General features: G+C 35.1%; 2 protein-coding genes across 4 annotated transcripts; one reads left to right on the forward strand and one right to left on the reverse strand.

Moving 5' to 3' along the window:
- Positions 1–1715: 1715 nt before the first annotated feature.
- On the reverse strand, positions 1716–8203 carry LOC115994287 (cell cycle checkpoint protein RAD17). Of its 3 annotated transcripts, none has more exons than XM_031118363.1 (12): positions 7664–8201; positions 7284–7341; positions 6845–6951; positions 6699–6746; positions 5849–5905; positions 4948–5050; positions 4535–4845; positions 4092–4449; positions 3621–3746; positions 3240–3438; positions 3093–3153; positions 1716–2233 (listed from the first exon to the last, which is right to left on the reverse strand). In XM_031118363.1, exons 1-12 carry the CDS (start codon positions 7862–7864, stop codon positions 1997–1999), a joined length of 1866 nt encoding a protein of 621 aa, XP_030974223.1. In that variant the 5' UTR covers positions 7865–8201; the 3' UTR covers positions 1716–1996. The 3 variants fall into 3 exon arrangements, with proteins under 3 accessions (XP_030974223.1, XP_030974224.1, XP_030974225.1); XM_031118365.1 differs by having other exon boundaries at positions 2096–2198; positions 7664–8203; XM_031118364.1 differs by lacking the exon at positions 3621–3746 and having other exon boundaries at positions 7664–8202.
- Positions 8204–12667: 4464 nt separating this feature from the next.
- Positions 12668–17363, forward strand: LOC115994289 (3-dehydroquinate synthase, chloroplastic). Its single transcript, XM_031118366.1, has 8 exons — positions 12668–13186; positions 13922–14072; positions 14165–14332; positions 14485–14711; positions 15059–15182; positions 16569–16631; positions 16721–16864; positions 16956–17363. The coding sequence occupies exons 1-8, from the start codon at positions 12831–12833 to the stop codon at positions 17085–17087; spliced, it is 1365 nt and encodes a 454-aa protein (XP_030974226.1). The 5' UTR covers positions 12668–12830; the 3' UTR covers positions 17088–17363.
- The last annotated feature ends 1013 nt before the right edge of the window (positions 17364–18376 follow it).

Consider the following 18376-nt stretch of genomic DNA (forward strand, 5'->3'; position numbering starts at 1 on the left):
GTGAGGTCAGGCCCAATAGCCTCATTTTAGGCGCGCATAACCTCAATTCAATACTACTCTACTAATTGGACCAGCAAAAACGGTAAAATTTTTCCGAACTCTTTGCAAGTGTGCAGCTGTGCCTCACTCTATATAAATTCTCAAATAAGTTCTTTTGTCTTCTTTTACTTTTTGACATCATTCATCTTTGCAACTTTCAAGTCTATAGAGCATTCGCATTAGTTCATGCAAAAAAATGATTTTGCCCAACCAACCCCAAATATCACCAACAAGAGCACTGTTGTAATTAGAGCATTGCATTTGGATTTCAGAAATTAGTGCAATGTGTGCGTTTAAACTCAAAAATGTTTAATTCATATATAAAGTACAAGGTAGATTTTCCTCAGATAACTCGTTGCAAGGTGAATAGGAGAGGATTGATGGATTGAACATGATTTTGTAAACTTTTCCAACATTCTTAACAAAGGATGAAGCGCAACATAATCCTAAAGATATGGGAAGAGGCGAAAGGGTGAGATGATGAAAAGGCATGATTTTGATGATGATTTTTCACAATCACAACTGGGATTTTGGGCTTGTTACTTTGCTTGTGAAATTTTGGAATCCTAGTTTTTTTTTTTTTTTTTTTAATTGGGTGAATGCTAGTTAGATTCTTGTTTGTTTCTTTAACAATTGTATTTCCAATGATCTTACTAGTACTTGGTGAGAGAACGATAAAAGAATTTTAGCAATCTTATACATTGTGGTAATGAATGTTTTACACTTTTTTTCAATGAAAATAATTTTGGAAATCAAACCCAAGGAAATTAGAGATTTTTTTGTTGAGTTCTGAAGGTAGTGATGTGTCTCTTGGCAGCTCAATATCTAAAAATTTATACTTTCTAGGCAAAGCAATACAGGGATTTAGGATGGAATTGTGCTGGCAGCCTGGCACAAAAGGTGAACTGATGGATTTACAGAAGTTCAATGGATCATAAGGTTATTATTATTGGATTTATTTGCTAAAGTAACCCCTAATCTTCTACCAAATACTCAATAAATGATACTCATATCCATTTATATACATTGAACACTGTTTGGCATAGACAGGGCCGACTCTACTATAGACGCAAGTGGGGCAATTGCCTTAGACCACCAAATGTAAAAAAGCCTCAAGTATTAATCAATAAGGATGTATTTTTACTTGTAATATTAGTCAATAGATTAAAAATAATAATGTTTTTTTTAAAAAAAAATAAATGCTAAAGCTACCACAAGGTCCATGACTTTTATCAACCATGTAATAAATGATGTGACAATGAATGCGACTAGTACCCCTCATAAATGTTTTTCTTTTTAATTGGTGACACATTGCTCTTAAAACAGAAGAAAAAAAAAAAAAAAACCATAGGTTAAAAAATAATCTCTTCAATTAATGTATAAGTATAACCGACTCTGAGTTTTAGATATTATTAAAAAAAGAAAAAAAAAAGTGAAGTTTAGAGTATAGAACTTGTCTTCCACGTACAGAAGCTAGAAAATCACTCTCTCAACAAAACAAAATTGAAATCGGTAGATAAAAATTTAAATAAATAAAAAGTCTTAAACCTCATTTAAAAAAAGTTATAGAAGCAACAACACCAAATTTTAAAACCCTCTGGGACCACTCTCAAAAACAAAATTCCCCACAGTTCTTCCTGGTTGTCATCTTTTCGTCGCTTGAATTGCAAAAAGGATTTTATACCAGCATCAATTCATAAATTTCAAGAGAAGCATCAGCATAAACAAGACTCAAATCGGATATTAGCTCCCCTTTAAAATTTCCTTATAACTAAACTAGTATCGGACTTGCATTTTCAAAACTGAGAACTGAACTGATGACACCTTCTATACCAGAAAACATCTACACCACATTTTTTAGCACAGAAAAATCAAGGGAAAAAATGAACAATTACTTTACATCAACTTTTTACAGGAGCCAATCTTGATGCAGCTTGCTTCTCAAGCACACAGACTCTTACCAATCTTCGATTTCATCATCAGTTGTCTCAATTTCTTGTTGGTCATCCAAACTCATCTTATCAAAGTTGTCTTCTGTCTTGTTGTCTTGCATCAAATCCTGATGAGTTTCAAGACCCCCAGAGGTTCCATATCCAAGCCACTTGAGCATAGGTGTGTACTCCGTCGTCACAACCGAAAGATCAGATAAAGTTAGCCCGCTGTAACCAATGAATCTACGTTTTACTATCTCAGTCTGCAGACATCACACCAATTAACAAATTGTTTAAACATCCTTACTTTTGGGAGGTGAATGATTTTTAATACTCATACCACAGTAAACCATATTGTTAAAGTCCAACAATAGTTCATTACATTTAATTCCACGAAATTAGGGATATGTACAACTACTTTTACTGGCAATTACTGCAGTCACAAAGCAATATAGTGTATGGATTATAAACAAAACTACATTTGTATTCCAATAGGAAGAGTTTGAAGAGTCCTGGAGAAATTAAACAATGCGTGTTGATATATGCAAGTGACAAGTAGCTACCAATTTAAAAACAGCAAGCCCAAATCCCGACTCTCAAGCATTAGTTTCCTAAAGAGAATTATCATCAATCAAATCTAACAATTATTACTATTACCTTGCTTTCAGGATTTTTCATGTGTTTTCTCATTTCCTTAAAAAATGGAAATCTATAAAAAATTAAAAAAGATAAATAAAGAGAAGAAGAAGTCTTTTTGGCCAGGCAAGTTCAGTAGAAATATAGCTATCTAGAGGTTTGCACAGCATTGTTTGTTTTGGTGTATGTGGCGGGAGCAGAATGCTAGATGCTTTTAAGATTGTGAACGGTCTATTCTCGAGATAAAGTAATTTTTCTTCCTAACTCTCCTTGAATAGAGTCTAGTTTTGCCATCATGTTCTTGCTTTTCCCTCCCTGTTTTAATTGATCATTGTAATCTGGGCTCTTGATATTTTGCCACTATAGTACATTTCCAATGTACTTGGGTTGGCTATTTTTTTAGTAAAAGTTATTACGTTACTTATCAAAAAAAAAAAACTAAAAGAAAACATAGTACAAAAGAGAAAGAGCCAGTTTGAAACCTACTTTATTGCAAAGTGATGATTGCTCAACCTGCCAGAGCTTTGGTCGGCGAATGGCATGCCACCTGCATACTCACAAGAATATTTATATTACTCATTTTTTTCAAGCCATCACTTAAATGTAGAATTAATTCAAGGATATAAATGTAACCTGGAAGGGGAAGGATGAGAATTTCCAAATAGGACCCCCCGGACAGCAACTGAAGCAGCAGCTGTTTGTAGAACATTTTCTGCCTCATTATATCTAGTTAGCATTCCACGGAAAGTAGCAAGAAGCATGTCAGCATCACTTAAATATGAAGCCACAGTCCATGCATCATCTATTGCCTCCTCACACAGGAAATCTAGAACTAAAAGAAAATTATATGCAACAGTTAGAAACCAGTGGCATCTTGTGTGACAGAATTCAACAATACTACAAGTTTCTGGTAAGTCAAAAACGCAAGTCACCACACATGTTCACGTGTGTGCAGAACAGAAAGCAATGGTAGTAATCATAAAAGAAATCGCAACTTTCAGATAATAAGATCACCATTTTCATGTAGAAAATCAGCAATAGGCCTTGCTTGCCCATGTGCTTGACAGAGAACCTTCTCTGGAGCATCCATTTTCAGTGGCAATCTTGAGAATTTATCCCGCACAAGAAATTCATCTTGGTCTACAACCCATTAGCACACACGTAAATAATCTTAAGTAGCAAAAGGAATAGCTTTGTTGGTCAATAAGAGATGAATCAAACCCCAGCTTTGCAGTTATATATTCTTGAACATTATAATATTTTAATTATAATATCCAAACCCCAGCTTTGCAGTTATATATTCTTGAACATTATAATATTTTAACAACCCCCCCCCCCCCCCCCCAAAAAAAAAATAATAATAATAATATAATCCATTTCAGGGGGCACACTGACAAACAAATTCAACTCAATTAAGCCTTAATACCAATTACACACATTGCAGGACATAACTTAAAATTGTAAGTTACTTTTCCCAGAACGTACCCATTAATGCCATGGCATTTTCAGTCTCTCTTTTGTTATGAAGAAACTTCCCAAGAGCATGAAAAAGAGAAAGTGTCTCATCTCTGCCAAATTTCAGGGAAGATTCACCGTTCAAAGCACTGATCTCATCTGATTTTTCTCTCAAATAAGTGGTAGTGGTATCACACAAAGATAAAGAATGCAAGGGATCTGGCTTGAGGCAACAGAACTGTAAAGATGTGATTGCATTTCGGATGTCACCTCCACTTGCTTTTGCTATTAGATCAATCTGTTCAGCAGTCACATTAAACCGCTCTAGTCTGCATATTCTTGAAAGTGTCTTCTTAATAGAATTATTTGTAATAGGATTGAAAGCAACCTGAAAACTTACAGGTCCAGTTTAAAATGAGCATTCATTAACAACAGTACATAATAATGGATACTGATTTGTCCAAGAAAGTAACCTTACAAGCCCCAGCACTCTCAAGATACAACTTAAGTTCTTCTGAGCATCTTGCAGTCTGGTCCGCTGAATCAGCTTCACCATAGTCTGTGAGCAATATAGCTGTTGGTATCCGAGTTGATCGCACAAGAAGATGCAAACATTTTTTAAGTCTTCCAAAAGCAACTTTTCCATTCATCATTGGAAGGTCATCAATGAGGAGTATGTTAGACGATTTTGGCTCTTTAACAGAGGATGATGGTATGAATCCATACTTCCTTATTCTCTCAACAAAAATTTCAAACTCATCCAACTTAGATGTATAGGTTATCCCTGGTAGTGGAAGCAAAATCACTATCAGAAAGTAAAAAACCATAGTACTTTGTTTGAGCATTCTGCACACAACAATTCATGAACAAAATGTAGTTCAAATACCTGCACTAGAGTTATGCAGATGCTCTTGCCAAATAACTGGAGTAGGTGTGTTCCATTCACGTACTCTGGCTCCAAGGTGAGATGCAATTACATGAATAGTTGCCTGAAAAAATGAGAAGCAAAATTTTCAAAATGCATAAGGTGATGTTTGGATGAAGAGAGTTTTGAGTGATATCATCCTGTTTTCATAACTCATGATCCAAAACTAGTGGGGTCCACGAAAGTGCACTTGTTTGGACTCCATGACTCATGATCCGTGACTCAGTTTCCATCACTCAATTCTCTGATTTTTGAGTTATGAGTTATGGAAACTGAAAACACATTTTAGCTGTTTTCAGTTTTCATAACTCATAACTCAATGGCATTTTTGTAATTAAACACACATGGAGGGACCCACAGCCGCACTTTTTGACCTTTGACTTTTTTTTTTTTATTCCTTTCTTCTCCTGGGTTCGGTCTTCAATTCTTCTTCCTTTTTTTTTTTTTTTTTTCACTGGTTCGGTCTTCAGTTCTTCCTCTTTCTTTTTTTCTTTTTTTTTTCACTGGGTTCGGTGTTTGGTTTGGTTTGGTTTGGTTTTTTTTTTTTCTCTCTCTCACTGGGTTCGGTGAGTTTGGGTACTGGGGGTTGAAGGAAAAAAAAAGAGAGTAAAAGCTGCACAAGGTACAGTATGGGGCCCACAAATAATTGAAAAATATTGAGTGATGACAAGTGAGTGATGGTGCCAAACGGGGTGGGGTGTTTTAAGTGATGAGTGATGAAAACTGAGTGATGAGTGATGGGCGATGAAAACTGAGTGATGAGTGATGGGTGATGAAAACTGAGTAATGAGTGACCATTTTTTTAAACCAAACAAGGCCTAAATCACCCTTCAACAATACAATGAAGAGGTTAAGAACATACAGATTTTCCAACTCCAGCTTGCCCAGTGATGACAAGAACATAATGGCCAAATTCATCCTATAAATTAAAAAGAAGAGATCATGAGGCTCCAAAAAAGTGATTATACAAAAGGAAAAAAGGGAACAGATGGATAACTATGCTCACATAGATTAATAAAATCAAGTCACATAATAGACCCCAATGTTAAAATGGCAATTCAAAATCTCCAACCCATTGGTAGAAAGAGAGAATAAATTACAGGCAGTAGAGATGAAACAAAATATCAGTAACCTACAGTCAAGCACCTTTTGAATAATAGGCGGTCAAAGTTTTTGACATTTTAAGATGATATGAGCGTGATGCAGCCACAGCTTTAATGTTGCTGAGGTGTTCTAGTTTATAATCATTACAGGAAACTGCTCATCAGTTCCATCATCATTGTCATCATCCCTAAAACTCTAGGGAATTGCAACTTGTCCTGACCACATTTTCAAACAAGCTAAAGCCACCTTTGAATGAAAGCAAAGGTGTTGGAAGAAATTTGCAAAAACTGTTACGGGTTCCAACTTCATTTTAAACAAGTAACAAAAGCAAAATCTTTAATGGAAGGCTTCTACAGTCATTTGTGCAGTGATGAAGAAACCAAGACCTCTTGGTTATACTAAAATCCACCAAAATCAAACATCCTTGCTTCATTGCATGTGAATTGCTCTATCCTAAATATTTTATCATAATTTACTGCTAGTTCACTGTAGTACTGATTTGTTTCTTCCTTTTTCCTCATTTTGTCTTTTTTTGTTTGTTTTCCCTTTCATTTTGCAGGAAAGGAACCTATATATCAAGACAATAGCCATGATTATAACATTATTACCTTAGAAGATCTCAATCTTTCTTCAAACCATACTTTAACTTCTTCAACCTGCAGTAGAAAGAACAAAAGAGATCAACATAACACTCCTATTATCAAAATTGAGCAAATTAACTTGACCTTTTTTTTGATAAGTAAATTAACTTGACCTTTTTCTTGTGAACGGCTAGCTCTTCCAAGGAACGAGGTTTGTATTTATCAACCCATAACCCATTCGCATTGCTCCCACCAAAACCTGATATGTGTTCTCGTTTCCCTATAAAAGGCCAGTGATAAACAAGCAATTATAAGAATTATCAATTGCCAAAATAAATAAATAAAAGAATGGTAACATTTGCATTTAAGTTGATAATTATTTAACTTTTATAACTCAACCAGGTAGACTTAGAACACGAGTTATTTAAACTATTTTGCCCATAATCCACAGTCTTTTTAATACTTAAAAAGTTATTTACATGAAGCCTGAGCACATAACAACATAATGCAAAACATGCCATGAAACCACGTTTTCGGAAAGAGCCCTCAATAATAATAAAGCTAGTATGTCAATGCCAGCCAAAATACAAAGAATCAACAACAATGGCGTACCAGCAGATACCTTGAACCCATTAAACACTTCATCAAAATCGTCATACAAGAATCCAATCTGCATTGAATGAAGTCAAATCGTCAGATTTTCAGTACTTGAGCAACAACGTCAGACATTAGAAGAAATACAAAGATTGATCACAAATAGTTTATGAAAGAAATACAGGCGAATCGAGAGGAAAACGAACACATTTATCACAATAAATGGTCGAGAAAGTTGAGAAAGTAAAACATAAAAATCAAATTCACAGACATTGCATCTCAAAATTTTCAGCTAAAAAACTAAGATTTTGTGATACACACACATTCAGTATACATATTTCAAAAAAAAAAATTCAAATTTACCCAAAAAAAAAAAAACATAGAAAGGTAAACTATACCTCATTTACATTACTGGATTCTTTACTCAAGCGAGACCTAGAATTCGAAATGCGAGCCTTCTTGGCTCCTCTAGGGTTAGGGTTTGAGCGAGTAACCAGTGACCTAGATTTTGGCTTCGAATAGCTCCGATTGGAACTCAACGAACGTTCATTTTCCTCGTCATCGGAGGACAACACAACTAAGTTGTTCCTCTTCCCCATCACCACCGCTTAATTTCTAGGACTTTGTGAGGAAATAGAAAAATCGCAATTCCTCCATAGCTTCAACAACCGCTAATGGTGGAGAAGCATTGTTACTTCAGCGAAATCAAAGAAGCAAAATATTTTTTGAACTCTTTGAAATGAAGAAAGCGTAATCAGGAAGCTTTCGGTGTGAGATGTGAGAGAGAGAGAAAACGAAAAATGAGAGGATTCGTACTGTGAAATGTAGAGAGATTTCGCGGGCACTGAAAAAACGCGGGGTTTTGTAGTGAGGTTTTTGAGAAAGGAGAAGGTGTAGCTGAGAAGCTAATGAGGAGCGATGTTATTGTGTGTAATCGCAGTGTGTACTGACATAGTGATATAATCTCAACCATTGGATTTCTTTTCAGATTAAGATGTGTCAATTTATAACAAAGGAAAATAGTGTAGGGTAGTAGTTGTTGCCAATAAAGATAAAATGATATGTCCACAATATTTTTATAATAAATCCTAAGTAACAATTTGTAACTGTTGGGGTAAAAAATAAATTTTAGTGTTAAGAGAAATATTTAAAAAAAAAACAAGAAAAAAATGATATTTTAAAGAAATGTATAAATCCGAGCATTCTCATAAGGTGTTGTATCCCAAATGTCACTTTCACACGTAAAAACTTACTTTTTTTTTTTTTTTTTAACATACCACTTTACAATACATCATTCATTTGATATTCTAGTCTTCCCTTCAACACATTAAAGTAATATATACAACACATAAAATAATCTAAAAAGAACTCATACACATTAAAACCCCACCACCAACATATAACCCCACCATAGCCCACAACCAACAAGCACCCCACAAAATCAACCACCGACCACTAATATCAGCCATTGCTACCCCAAAAAAAAAAAAAAAAAAACCTCAAACAAACACCACAACCAATATTAGCCCACTGCAACACCACAACCAATATCAGCCCCTGCACAAAAAAAAAAAGAGGAGGTTGGGCGAATCGGTGGCGGCTTAGGGAAAGGAGGTTCGGTGATTAACAGTAACTAGGTGAGGATGGCGGCTTGGTGAGAGTCCTTTGGTGAGACTAGGGGTGATGTTGAGATTGAGATCAGCAGTGGCGCTGGTGAGACCAAAGGAGTAATCGGCGACGAGTTCAAAGGAGAGATCGGACAGTGGCAAAGCTTGATTGGACACTAGCGTGGATTAGGTTCTTGATCTTGTCCGATTGGGAGGATTGGTGGAGAGGAAGAGAGGATGAGAGAGTAATCAAAGGGTCACAGTGAGAGAAGAGAGAGAAAAGTAGAATAAATAAATATTAAAATGTTTTAGCATTCTTATCCATACAGTTGTATATTTAGAACTATACTATTCATTCATGCCAAAAATTTTTGCATCTAGAACACCTCACGTGAGAGGGTTTTTGGTGTTTAGTGTGCCAAATGCAAAATATTTGACATTTGGCACAATTGATGGTGATGCTCATGTTGAGTGTTTTGAAAAATGACCACATAAAATAGAAAAAATAGGTTTTTATACTAAAATTGGCATAAATTTTTGTGGAGTTGATGCAAATTTACCTTGTTCGAAGCCTAGTTTAACAACAAGGTGTCAAACATTGAATGTCCTATACTTTTTTTTATTATGCATGAATTGCATGGTTAAATAAGAATGAATAAATAAAACTTAATATCATAAATATTCTATATCTATATTTGCTACCTCACTTTGAAGGCTCCACAAAATCATTATTTTATTTATCTGATTTTTAAACCAAATTTTACCAATACAAATGTGTTGTTATTATTATTATTATTTATGTTGTGTTCTTCAATCATATTCGGTCTATTTTTGTTTAATTCAGTCCTATCCGGCCAATTCTGACCACTTTGGTCCTATTCGGTCTACATTGGTTATAATTGGTCCATTAGGTTCTATTCAGTCCACATTGCTCTTATTCGGTCCACTTCGGTCTATTCAGTCTACTTTGGTCCTATTCGGTCTATATTGGTCCTTTTCGGTCCATTCTGTTCTATTCAGTCCACATTGCTCTTATTCGGTCCTATTCGATCTATTCTATCAATTTTGGTCCTATTCGGTCCATTCGGTTTTATTTAGTCTACATTGCTCTTATTCGGTCCACTTAGGTCCTATTTGGTTTATTTTGTCAACTTTGATCCTAGTCGGTCTACATTGGTCCTATTCGGTCCATTCGGTTCTATTCAGTCCACATTGCTCTTATTCAGTCCATTATGGTCCTATACTTCTATTCGGTCCATTCGATTCTATTCAGTCCACTTTGATTTTATTCGGTCCATTTCAGTCCAATTCGGTCTTTTCTACAACTTTGGTCCTATTCAGTCTACATCGGTCCTATTAGGTACATTCGGTTTTATTCGGTCTACTATGGTCCTATTCGGTCCATTATTTCCACTACAGTGTTATTCGGTCCACTTTGGTCATATTCGGTCCATTCTGTCCATTATATCTACTTTGGTCCTATTTTCTCTCCTTCGATCCATTTAGTCCGATTCGGTCCCTTTTTACTTCGATCCAATTCAGTCAACTTTGGTCCATTTAATCTATTTTTGTGCAATCCAGTCAACTTTGGTCCATTCAATCCATTTTTGTGCAATTACCTAATGGGAAGGGACAGATTTAGCTTTAGGAGGTTCATTTAGCATTGAAGTAACTATTGTGTTATCAAGAGACTCATTAAACCACAAGAGAGAGTCAATGGCTGCTTGAAGGTTCTCCTACGAACAAAAATATTCTCAATTTTAAAGTCACGAACAATAGAACACCAAGCACATGCAGATAAATAATTATATAATTAATTAGACAAGAGTGTTTGCCATTGCTAACCTTAGCAAACAGCACTGCTAAGGGCTGACATTTTGGTAACTATAAAAATCTTGATTCGGGGCCATGACAATACGCTACAGAAATTCAGTTGCTATCAAACTTTCAAAGTCCAGAGCCAAAATCTCACAATCGGCATCGTATAAAATCGATTTTACTGCACCCTCATTTTTTTGACTAATCGATTAAGGAATTTCCGGTTCAAGAACATATACCTATTTTCCTAGTCCAAATATATATATATATATATATATATTTAATTATTTGTATGATTGTTCCACTTATCTCTTTTTAAGGCTGGTAATTTGTATTGTCAGGTCATATTCATATCATATCATGTTAAGGTGAATGTATTCGACTAAATGGGTTTTACTTTTATTCGAACACAATTTATTTAATTATTGTGTCAAAGCATCCCAAAAAGGTCATGGTTATAATAAAACTTGTTTATTAAGCAGGTTGACACAACACTACCTATATAACACAGTCAATAAACAAGTTTTGTTGGGTTGATGTACAAGACCATTTCAACCTGTATAAAAAAATATGATCTAAAGCCAATGGCCTTGTAGCTAAGTGGCACTCGGGTTCCTATATGACCTGTTGCTCGGGGTTCTATCCCTGCACTTACCAAGCAACAACAAAAAAAAAAGGATCTAAAATGCTTAACATTTTTTTTTATTATAAAATAATTCAATAGTTGAAGAGATATCTTTGTTAAAGTAAGAGATGTTAGTTGAGTTACAAAACTCTTAGTTACATATTTTTATATATTTCAAGCACATACAATATAATAATTGTCTCTCCCTTTCATTTTTTTTTTTTTTTTTTATACAAGATAAAAATTTTACTCTAACCTAATATAAGTGTATATGTATGTGAAACTTCCTCCTAGATACTTGAACCCCGATCCTTTCCCTCCCTGTCTCTCTCTTTCTAATTATAATGATTGTAAATAAAATGCAAATTTTATCCAAATATAAAATACGCAATTTAAGTAATTAGAAATAAAATGAGAGTTTTATTTTATTTTTGGGGGGTAAAATAGTTAGGAATTTTAGGGATCAACAAATAATTTTCTAATGTAACTATTAAAATGCTTCTAGGCATTAATTCTAAATGTAAAATTTATATATATAATTGATAGAAAATTATATTTATTTATATAGATTAAATGAGTTCATGTATAGACCGATCAACATGTATTGTGGCAAATAATCAAATGAGTCATTATATATTGATCACGGGATATTGGGATAAGCAACTAACACAAATTTTATCGTAATTATTAATTGTGTCAAAACCCAAAAAAAAAAAAAAATATATATATATATATATATATCATGTCCTATTTGTATGGTATTTGCAAGTCCTAGGCCGCCGTAAATCCTACATCTTAAGCCAACCTTTGGTAACTCATGCATGCTCGTAGTCATGAGATCATGGGACGGTAAAAGCAATATAAAATGAGATCATGGGATGGTTGGAACTTGGAGAGAAACCGGTATTGGCACATCCTTGGTGGTACTTGCATCACTTCACATGATATTTACGTGAAAAGCAATGACACTTCAACAAAAGTGATTTGCCCATAATATCGAAGCTCGATAGTATACATGGCGATATTAACCTTATCATTACTTAGTGAGAGATTGACGAGTCTACATCTTAGAATTTAGGGTTCAATTGATACGTGTGTTTAAACAATAGTTTTCAATTTTTTTTAAATTATGTGTAAATGAAAAAATATGTGAAAATACGTGTAATGTTGTTTAAAAACTAAAAATATATGTTTAAACTTACTTATAGAAGGAGCCCTAATTTTCATGATACGATTCCACTTTTACCTCAATTTATCACGAGAAAATCGCAGAAATAATGAAATGAAATCGGACCTACTGGCCCGTCTCGCAGCGTCCTTAACCACTCGCCCGCCTCACCTACCCCCACATCTCCCTTTCTCTGTTTCTCTCTTTCTTCTTCAACAAAATCCAAACGCACTCACAATGTCACACCTACACTCAACCATAATCAACACTTCTCTCTCCGTCTCTGTCTCTCTTTTCCCACCAAACTCTAACCCGTACCCGAACTCCAACCCGAACCCGAATACTCCATGGCTACCACCGCTAACCCGTTCGCTATTTCTCTCTCCTCCAACCCAACATCTCTTCGTAAAACCAACAACTCCTCCGATTCCTTTCTCCGCGTTCAGAGTCCTAACTCGGTCTCGCTCCGCTCTTCCTTCGTTTCCCCGAGTTCGATCGAGTTGAATTTGAATCGGGGAGTGAGCACGGTGTCGAGCGCGAGTCGAGTCAGGTCGAGGATTTGCGCGAGTTCGGCTCAGGTAATGGAATCGGCGGCTAAAACGGATTCTAATGCCCCGACTATCGTGGACGTGGATTTGGGCAACCGGAGCTACCCGATTTACATCGGATCCGGACTCCTCGATCAACCGCACCTTCTCCAGAAGTACACACTTCCAATCAAATTTTACTCTTTTTCACTTTTATTCGTTTCGTTTTGATTTTGCATGTGAATTTTTTTTAACCCTTAGCCCTCTAATTTTGAATAATCTTTTATTTGCTAGCTTTGTTCAAAATTTGATTCGGTTTCTGTAAATGAGTGACCAAAATGTTTCATATCATGGATTGAATTATTATTAGATTTCTTAGACACTAAGAGTAAATAATGTAGCAGAGGTTAAAATTTAAAACTTTTGGCACATGAATTATTATTATTATTTATATATGAAGCACGAACATAGACACTGACTACATGACAATTCTTGAAAAATTAGGATAATATAGGCAATTTTATTTATTTATAGGCATATTTCATGTTTATTTATAAGTTTTCAAAATAAACAACAACCTAGGATGCACAGACATGGTACAATATGACGACACTATTAATTCTTGAAAATTTGTAACATGATACGACAGATACGACACCGTCACCGTTATGACACGGGTATTGCACCCCTAATGAAGTGTTTGTGCATCCTTGATAACAACTATCAAAATATTTAAAAACATGTCTAAGATTGAAGGAATTATTTTCAAAATAAAGTATTTTTCTTCTCCCTACATAATGAGAATATGCATTCAGAGTTTTCCAAGTTTCTGTGCTTCTTAGGTATTTATAGACATGCGTGTGGTTTTCTTTATCGGATTGGTCAATAATAAGTTGATTGTTATGTGGTAGGCATGTTCATGGGAAGAGAGTACTTGTGGTCACTAATAGCACAGTTGCCCCACTCTACCTAGATAAAGTTGTTGAAGCTTTAACTAAGGGGAACCCTAATGTTTCTGTGGAGAGTGTGATTTTACCGGATGGTGAGAAGTACAAGGACATGGTGGGTATATTTTAAGGTTTAAAATTAACTTTTTTTGTGATTGAGGTATAATTGACTTTGCATTAAAAGTAAGTGCGTGTTTGATCTGATAGGATACACTTGTGAAAGTCTTTGACAAGGCCATTGAGTCGCGGTTGGATAGGCGTTGTACATTTGTTGCCCTAGGAGGTGGTGTGATTGGTGACATGTGTGGCTATGCTGCTGCCTCTTTCCTCCGTGGCGTTAATTTCATTCAGATTCCTACGACGGTGATGGCACAGGTCTGCTAATTTATTTAAAATTCATTACACACGTATGACAATGTTTCTCATTCCTAACTTTTATCTGATTGTTTCTCTGTACAGTCCACTTATTTGGACTTAACCCCTTCCCCCCACACACATTCCTTTGATGTTTTGATTTTTTTTCCCAGGTGGATTCCTCTGTTGGTGGCAAAACTGGGATAAACCACCGCCTTGGGAAGAACTTGATTGGTGCTTTTTACCAACCTCAATGTGTACTTATAGACACAGACACGTTAAACACATTGCCGGATAGGGAATTGGGATCAGGGCTTGCAGAGGTTATAAAGTATGGGCTTATCAGGGATGCTGAATTTTTTGAGTGGCAGGAGAAGAATATGGAGGCATTAATGGCTAGGTATATAAACCATAGAAGAAAATTTTTTTGAGTAAATTTCCAACCTAGTGTACTGCATTGACTTGTTGATTATTTTCAATAAAATGAAGATGAAACATATCTTGGGACACGGAACATTTATATAACTTGTTATAAATATTGGTTGTTTTTGGGCCTTTTGGAATATTTATCAAAAACTTCCACATCTAAATGTAGCTTTATAGCACTTTTTGGCTTATTATGTCTTTTCTCTGTGTATTACTGGCTATTTTTATATACTTGGCCATGCTAACTCAGTCATGCAATTATTATGTTTTTTTTTACTCAATTTGGATGGAACATGAGTATAATTGGTTGGTCCATTGCAGGGATCCAAGTGCACTCACTTATGCTATAAAGCGATCATGTGAAAACAAGGCTGAGGTTGTGTCCTTGGATGAGAAGGAAGGTGGACTGAGGGCAACACTGAACTTGGGTCATACATTTGGCCACGTGAGTTTTGAGTTTATGCAGTTAATTTCATTCATTATAGCTTGGATAACTGCAAATTTTATGCTTTGCAAATCTTGTGTTGGTGAAGTGATTTTTCTAATTGATAGTTTATGGCAACATTTAAATCCTACTAAATATGAGTTATGCAACTGCAATTCACTGGAGTGAACATGAAGAAGTATGAAACATAAAGTTGTATATGTTTTGTAGTGGATTTTTATCAAGTCTGACCTCTTAGAAGTTCTCATGAGTATTCCATGCCTTATTAGGATCCATGGCTCTAAAGTTAGTACTTGTTTTAGGTCAATACTTCTGTACTCTGTTGGTGCAGTTTCCTGAATCGGTAGAACTTGATGCACTAGTGCAAAGCATGTATGTGTCTGTAGATGTTGGTTATTAGTTGGTTCAGTTTGCCTTTGCCTCATGCTCTCACCATGATCCATCCTAACCATTGTAGGTAGCAAATTTGTCCAACAACTTTACCTGTAATCAATCTGATCTTAATGGCATTGCTGCCAAAGAAAAAATAAATAAAAGACCTTAGAGGTGGAAATGCCCATGATATAATATGTTTAAATATGATGGGTTTTGGCTTGGACTGAACAAATGTCTTCCATGACTGAGCCTCCATCTTAGTTAACCCCTCCTCACCCGCGCCCTGGCACACCCCCAACACCCCACCCCCCCAAAAAAGGGATTTGTTAGTGAAAATATAGATGGACATTAATGTTCATTCCACCAACATTTATATAAACTTTCTAGAGTATGATTTTAAATCTTTCTCAATATCGAATTAATGAAGATAATCTTTTTAACATTTACCTCTGTCCTGTTATTGAAGTTTCATAAGTTAATTACTATTTATTTACTACTTTTGTCCATGTCAGTTTTTCTGGATGATGCTGGCTCAATTATTTATCCTGGGGAAGTAGAGTGAATGGTTCTCAGTTATTATAGATATATGTGGTTAGGCTGTTGTTTCTTGTGCTAATTATTGACCCCAATTTATGTTGAATACTTGCTTAGGTGAAATCTTATCTAAGAGTTATTTTTGTTATCATTTCTTTAGTAGTTTGTATTAAGCTTTGCTTGGAGTCATCCAACTGACATGCCAGGGTTGCCCTCATGGTAGACTGTCTCTCCTTTGTGTAATTTGTGCAAATGTACAACTATTGTTAAGATGTGAATTCCAGCATGTAAAGTTTATCATTTTACTTTAAAAAGTTTGAAGTTTGAACACAAAAAATTATTTTCTTTTTTAAATTGTTTGAAATTTATATTTAATCGTACTGTTATAAAGAGACTCATTATTGGATTCTTCAATTTCCCTGCTAGAAATAGCCCCTTTTGATTAACTCCTCCTTATATTGTGGCATGTCTTTTCAGGCAATAGAAACTTCATTTGGCTATGGGCAATGGCTCCATGGAGAAGCTGTTGCAGTTGGCATGGTATTGCTATTTAGCCTCTTTTCTTACCAGGAATTCCTCTTTCGTATGTGTCACAGTTATGTTAAAGGAGGTTGTGTGGCAATTTTCAGGTCATGGCTGTTGACATGTCACATCGTCTTGGTTGGATTGATGATTCTATTGTGAAGCGAGTTCACAACATTCTGCAACGTGCTAAGTTGCCTACTACCCCTCCTGAAATGATGACTGTGGAGATGTTCAAGTCTGTTATGGCTGTAAGATAATGAGGCTGCCATTATACATTGAAGTTCAAACATTTTTTTTTTTCACTCATCCTTAATGTCTCTGTATTCTTCTGGTTGGCAGGTTGATAAGAAGGTAGCTGATGGACTACTAAGGCTCATCCTTCTAAAAGGTCCTCTAGGCAATTGTGTTTTTACAGGTGATTATGATAGAAAGGCCCTGGATGAAACACTCCGTGCATTTGTTAAGTCCTGATTTGAGATCTGAAGCTGACTTTCCTCCGCAGCGTGCAAATTTTGTGTCACATCTCTCTGTTTATTATGCCTATTGTTTTCCTTGTACTCTGGATGACTTGGCCCTTGGTCTGCCAAATTCTATTGGCAAGTGCTCTGACCAAGCTGTAATTTTAAAAATTGTGGCATGCTCAATAATTCATGCCTAGGTATTTATATAATTTTTTTATGTAGTTTTCTGATTTACTCCTTTCATGTCACAGTTTCAATTCTAGTTATCTTGTCTAGCATTTGTTTTTGATGGTGTGCATGAAATTGATATGAAAAATTCATGGCTGTGAATTAGATTGCTTTCCTTAGTACATTTGATGGACTTGAATGCAATTTTCAAGGGTTCAAGTTATTTTCAGGGTAACTTGCCTTTAGTATATCAATGGGATCTGTCCGTACATTAGGAGTTTGTAACAACCCCACTCTAACTATGTAGATATTATCCGTTTTGGAGCCCATACTCCTCACAGTTTTTGTTTTCCCCCAAAGCACACAATAATGGGAGAAAAGACCTCTACACATTAAAGAAAGATCATTCCTTATAAGCACATCATCATGTGTTTTCTTAGGCAATGTGGGATTTTGGGTTACTACAGAGGTATGAGTTTGTAGCAACCAGTTATTGGATAAGCAAAAGAGGTAAATTTGAAGGTTAAGAGACAAGAAAGAAAAAAGAAATTTCTCATTTCTGATTATGGTTATGGTTGTGGATATGGTATTTTTGATCAAATCATTTGGGTTGGTTCTGCACTTCCTACTTCCCAACATCAAGACATCCTTTACCATGCACCTATCTTGAAATTCAGATTGAGATCAAAAGATCCTACTTTTGTTATTATTATTATTATTTTTTTTTAAAAGGACAAAATATATATAAAAGATAGTAGTAATTGTTACATTTTTAAGAATTATTAAAATCATTAATGAAAATGGCAATATAGTTCAACGTCTATAATCTACAGGAATAATCTTGACTAACTACAGGAGTAATTTTTTTTTTTTTTCCAAACTCTCTACTAACTAATTAAAGGAATTTTTTTTTTTTTTTTTTTTCAAAACAAGTTACCTAAAAAGTTAAATAATAAGCACTTAATTAGCAATTAAGTATCCATACATGAACAAAGGAGAATGCTTTCCAAATTCTAGCTAGCTAGCACCACAAAAACAAAACAATTCAAATAAAGTAGATAGTCTATGTTTCCATCTTTAACTAGGGAAGCAAAAAACACAAAATGGAAATAAAAAATGGACATTCAATCA

The sequence above is a fragment of the Quercus lobata genome, chromosome 6 (assembly GCF_001633185.2).
Source record: "Quercus lobata isolate SW786 chromosome 6, ValleyOak3.0 Primary Assembly, whole genome shotgun sequence".
Classification (NCBI taxonomy): domain Eukaryota; kingdom Viridiplantae; phylum Streptophyta; class Magnoliopsida; order Fagales; family Fagaceae; genus Quercus; species Quercus lobata.

Bases quoted from the DNA above. Each gene is read 5' to 3' on its own strand.
- LOC115994287 (XM_031118363.1), bottom strand. From the start codon at position 7,864: ATGGGGAAGAGGAACAACTTAGTTGTGTTGTCCTCCGATGACGAGGAA. The intron at 6,747-6,844 runs GTCAAGTTAATT...TTTCTACTGCAG, and splicing joins TAGCCGTTCACAAGAAAAAG to GTTGAAGAAGTTAAAGTATG. The intron at 4,846-4,947 runs GTATTTGAACTA...TTCCACTACCAG, and splicing joins TCTGCATAACTCTAGTGCAG to GGATAACCTATACATCTAAG.
- LOC115994289 (XM_031118366.1), top strand. From the start codon at position 12,831: ATGGCTACCACCGCTAACCCGTTCGCTATTTCTCTCTCCTCCAACCCA. The intron at 14,333-14,484 runs GTCTGCTAATTT...TTTTTTTCCCAG, and splicing joins CTACGACGGTGATGGCACAG to GTGGATTCCTCTGTTGGTGG. The intron at 16,865-16,955 runs GTAAGATAATGA...TCTGGTTGGCAG, and splicing joins TGTTCAAGTCTGTTATGGCT to GTTGATAAGAAGGTAGCTGA.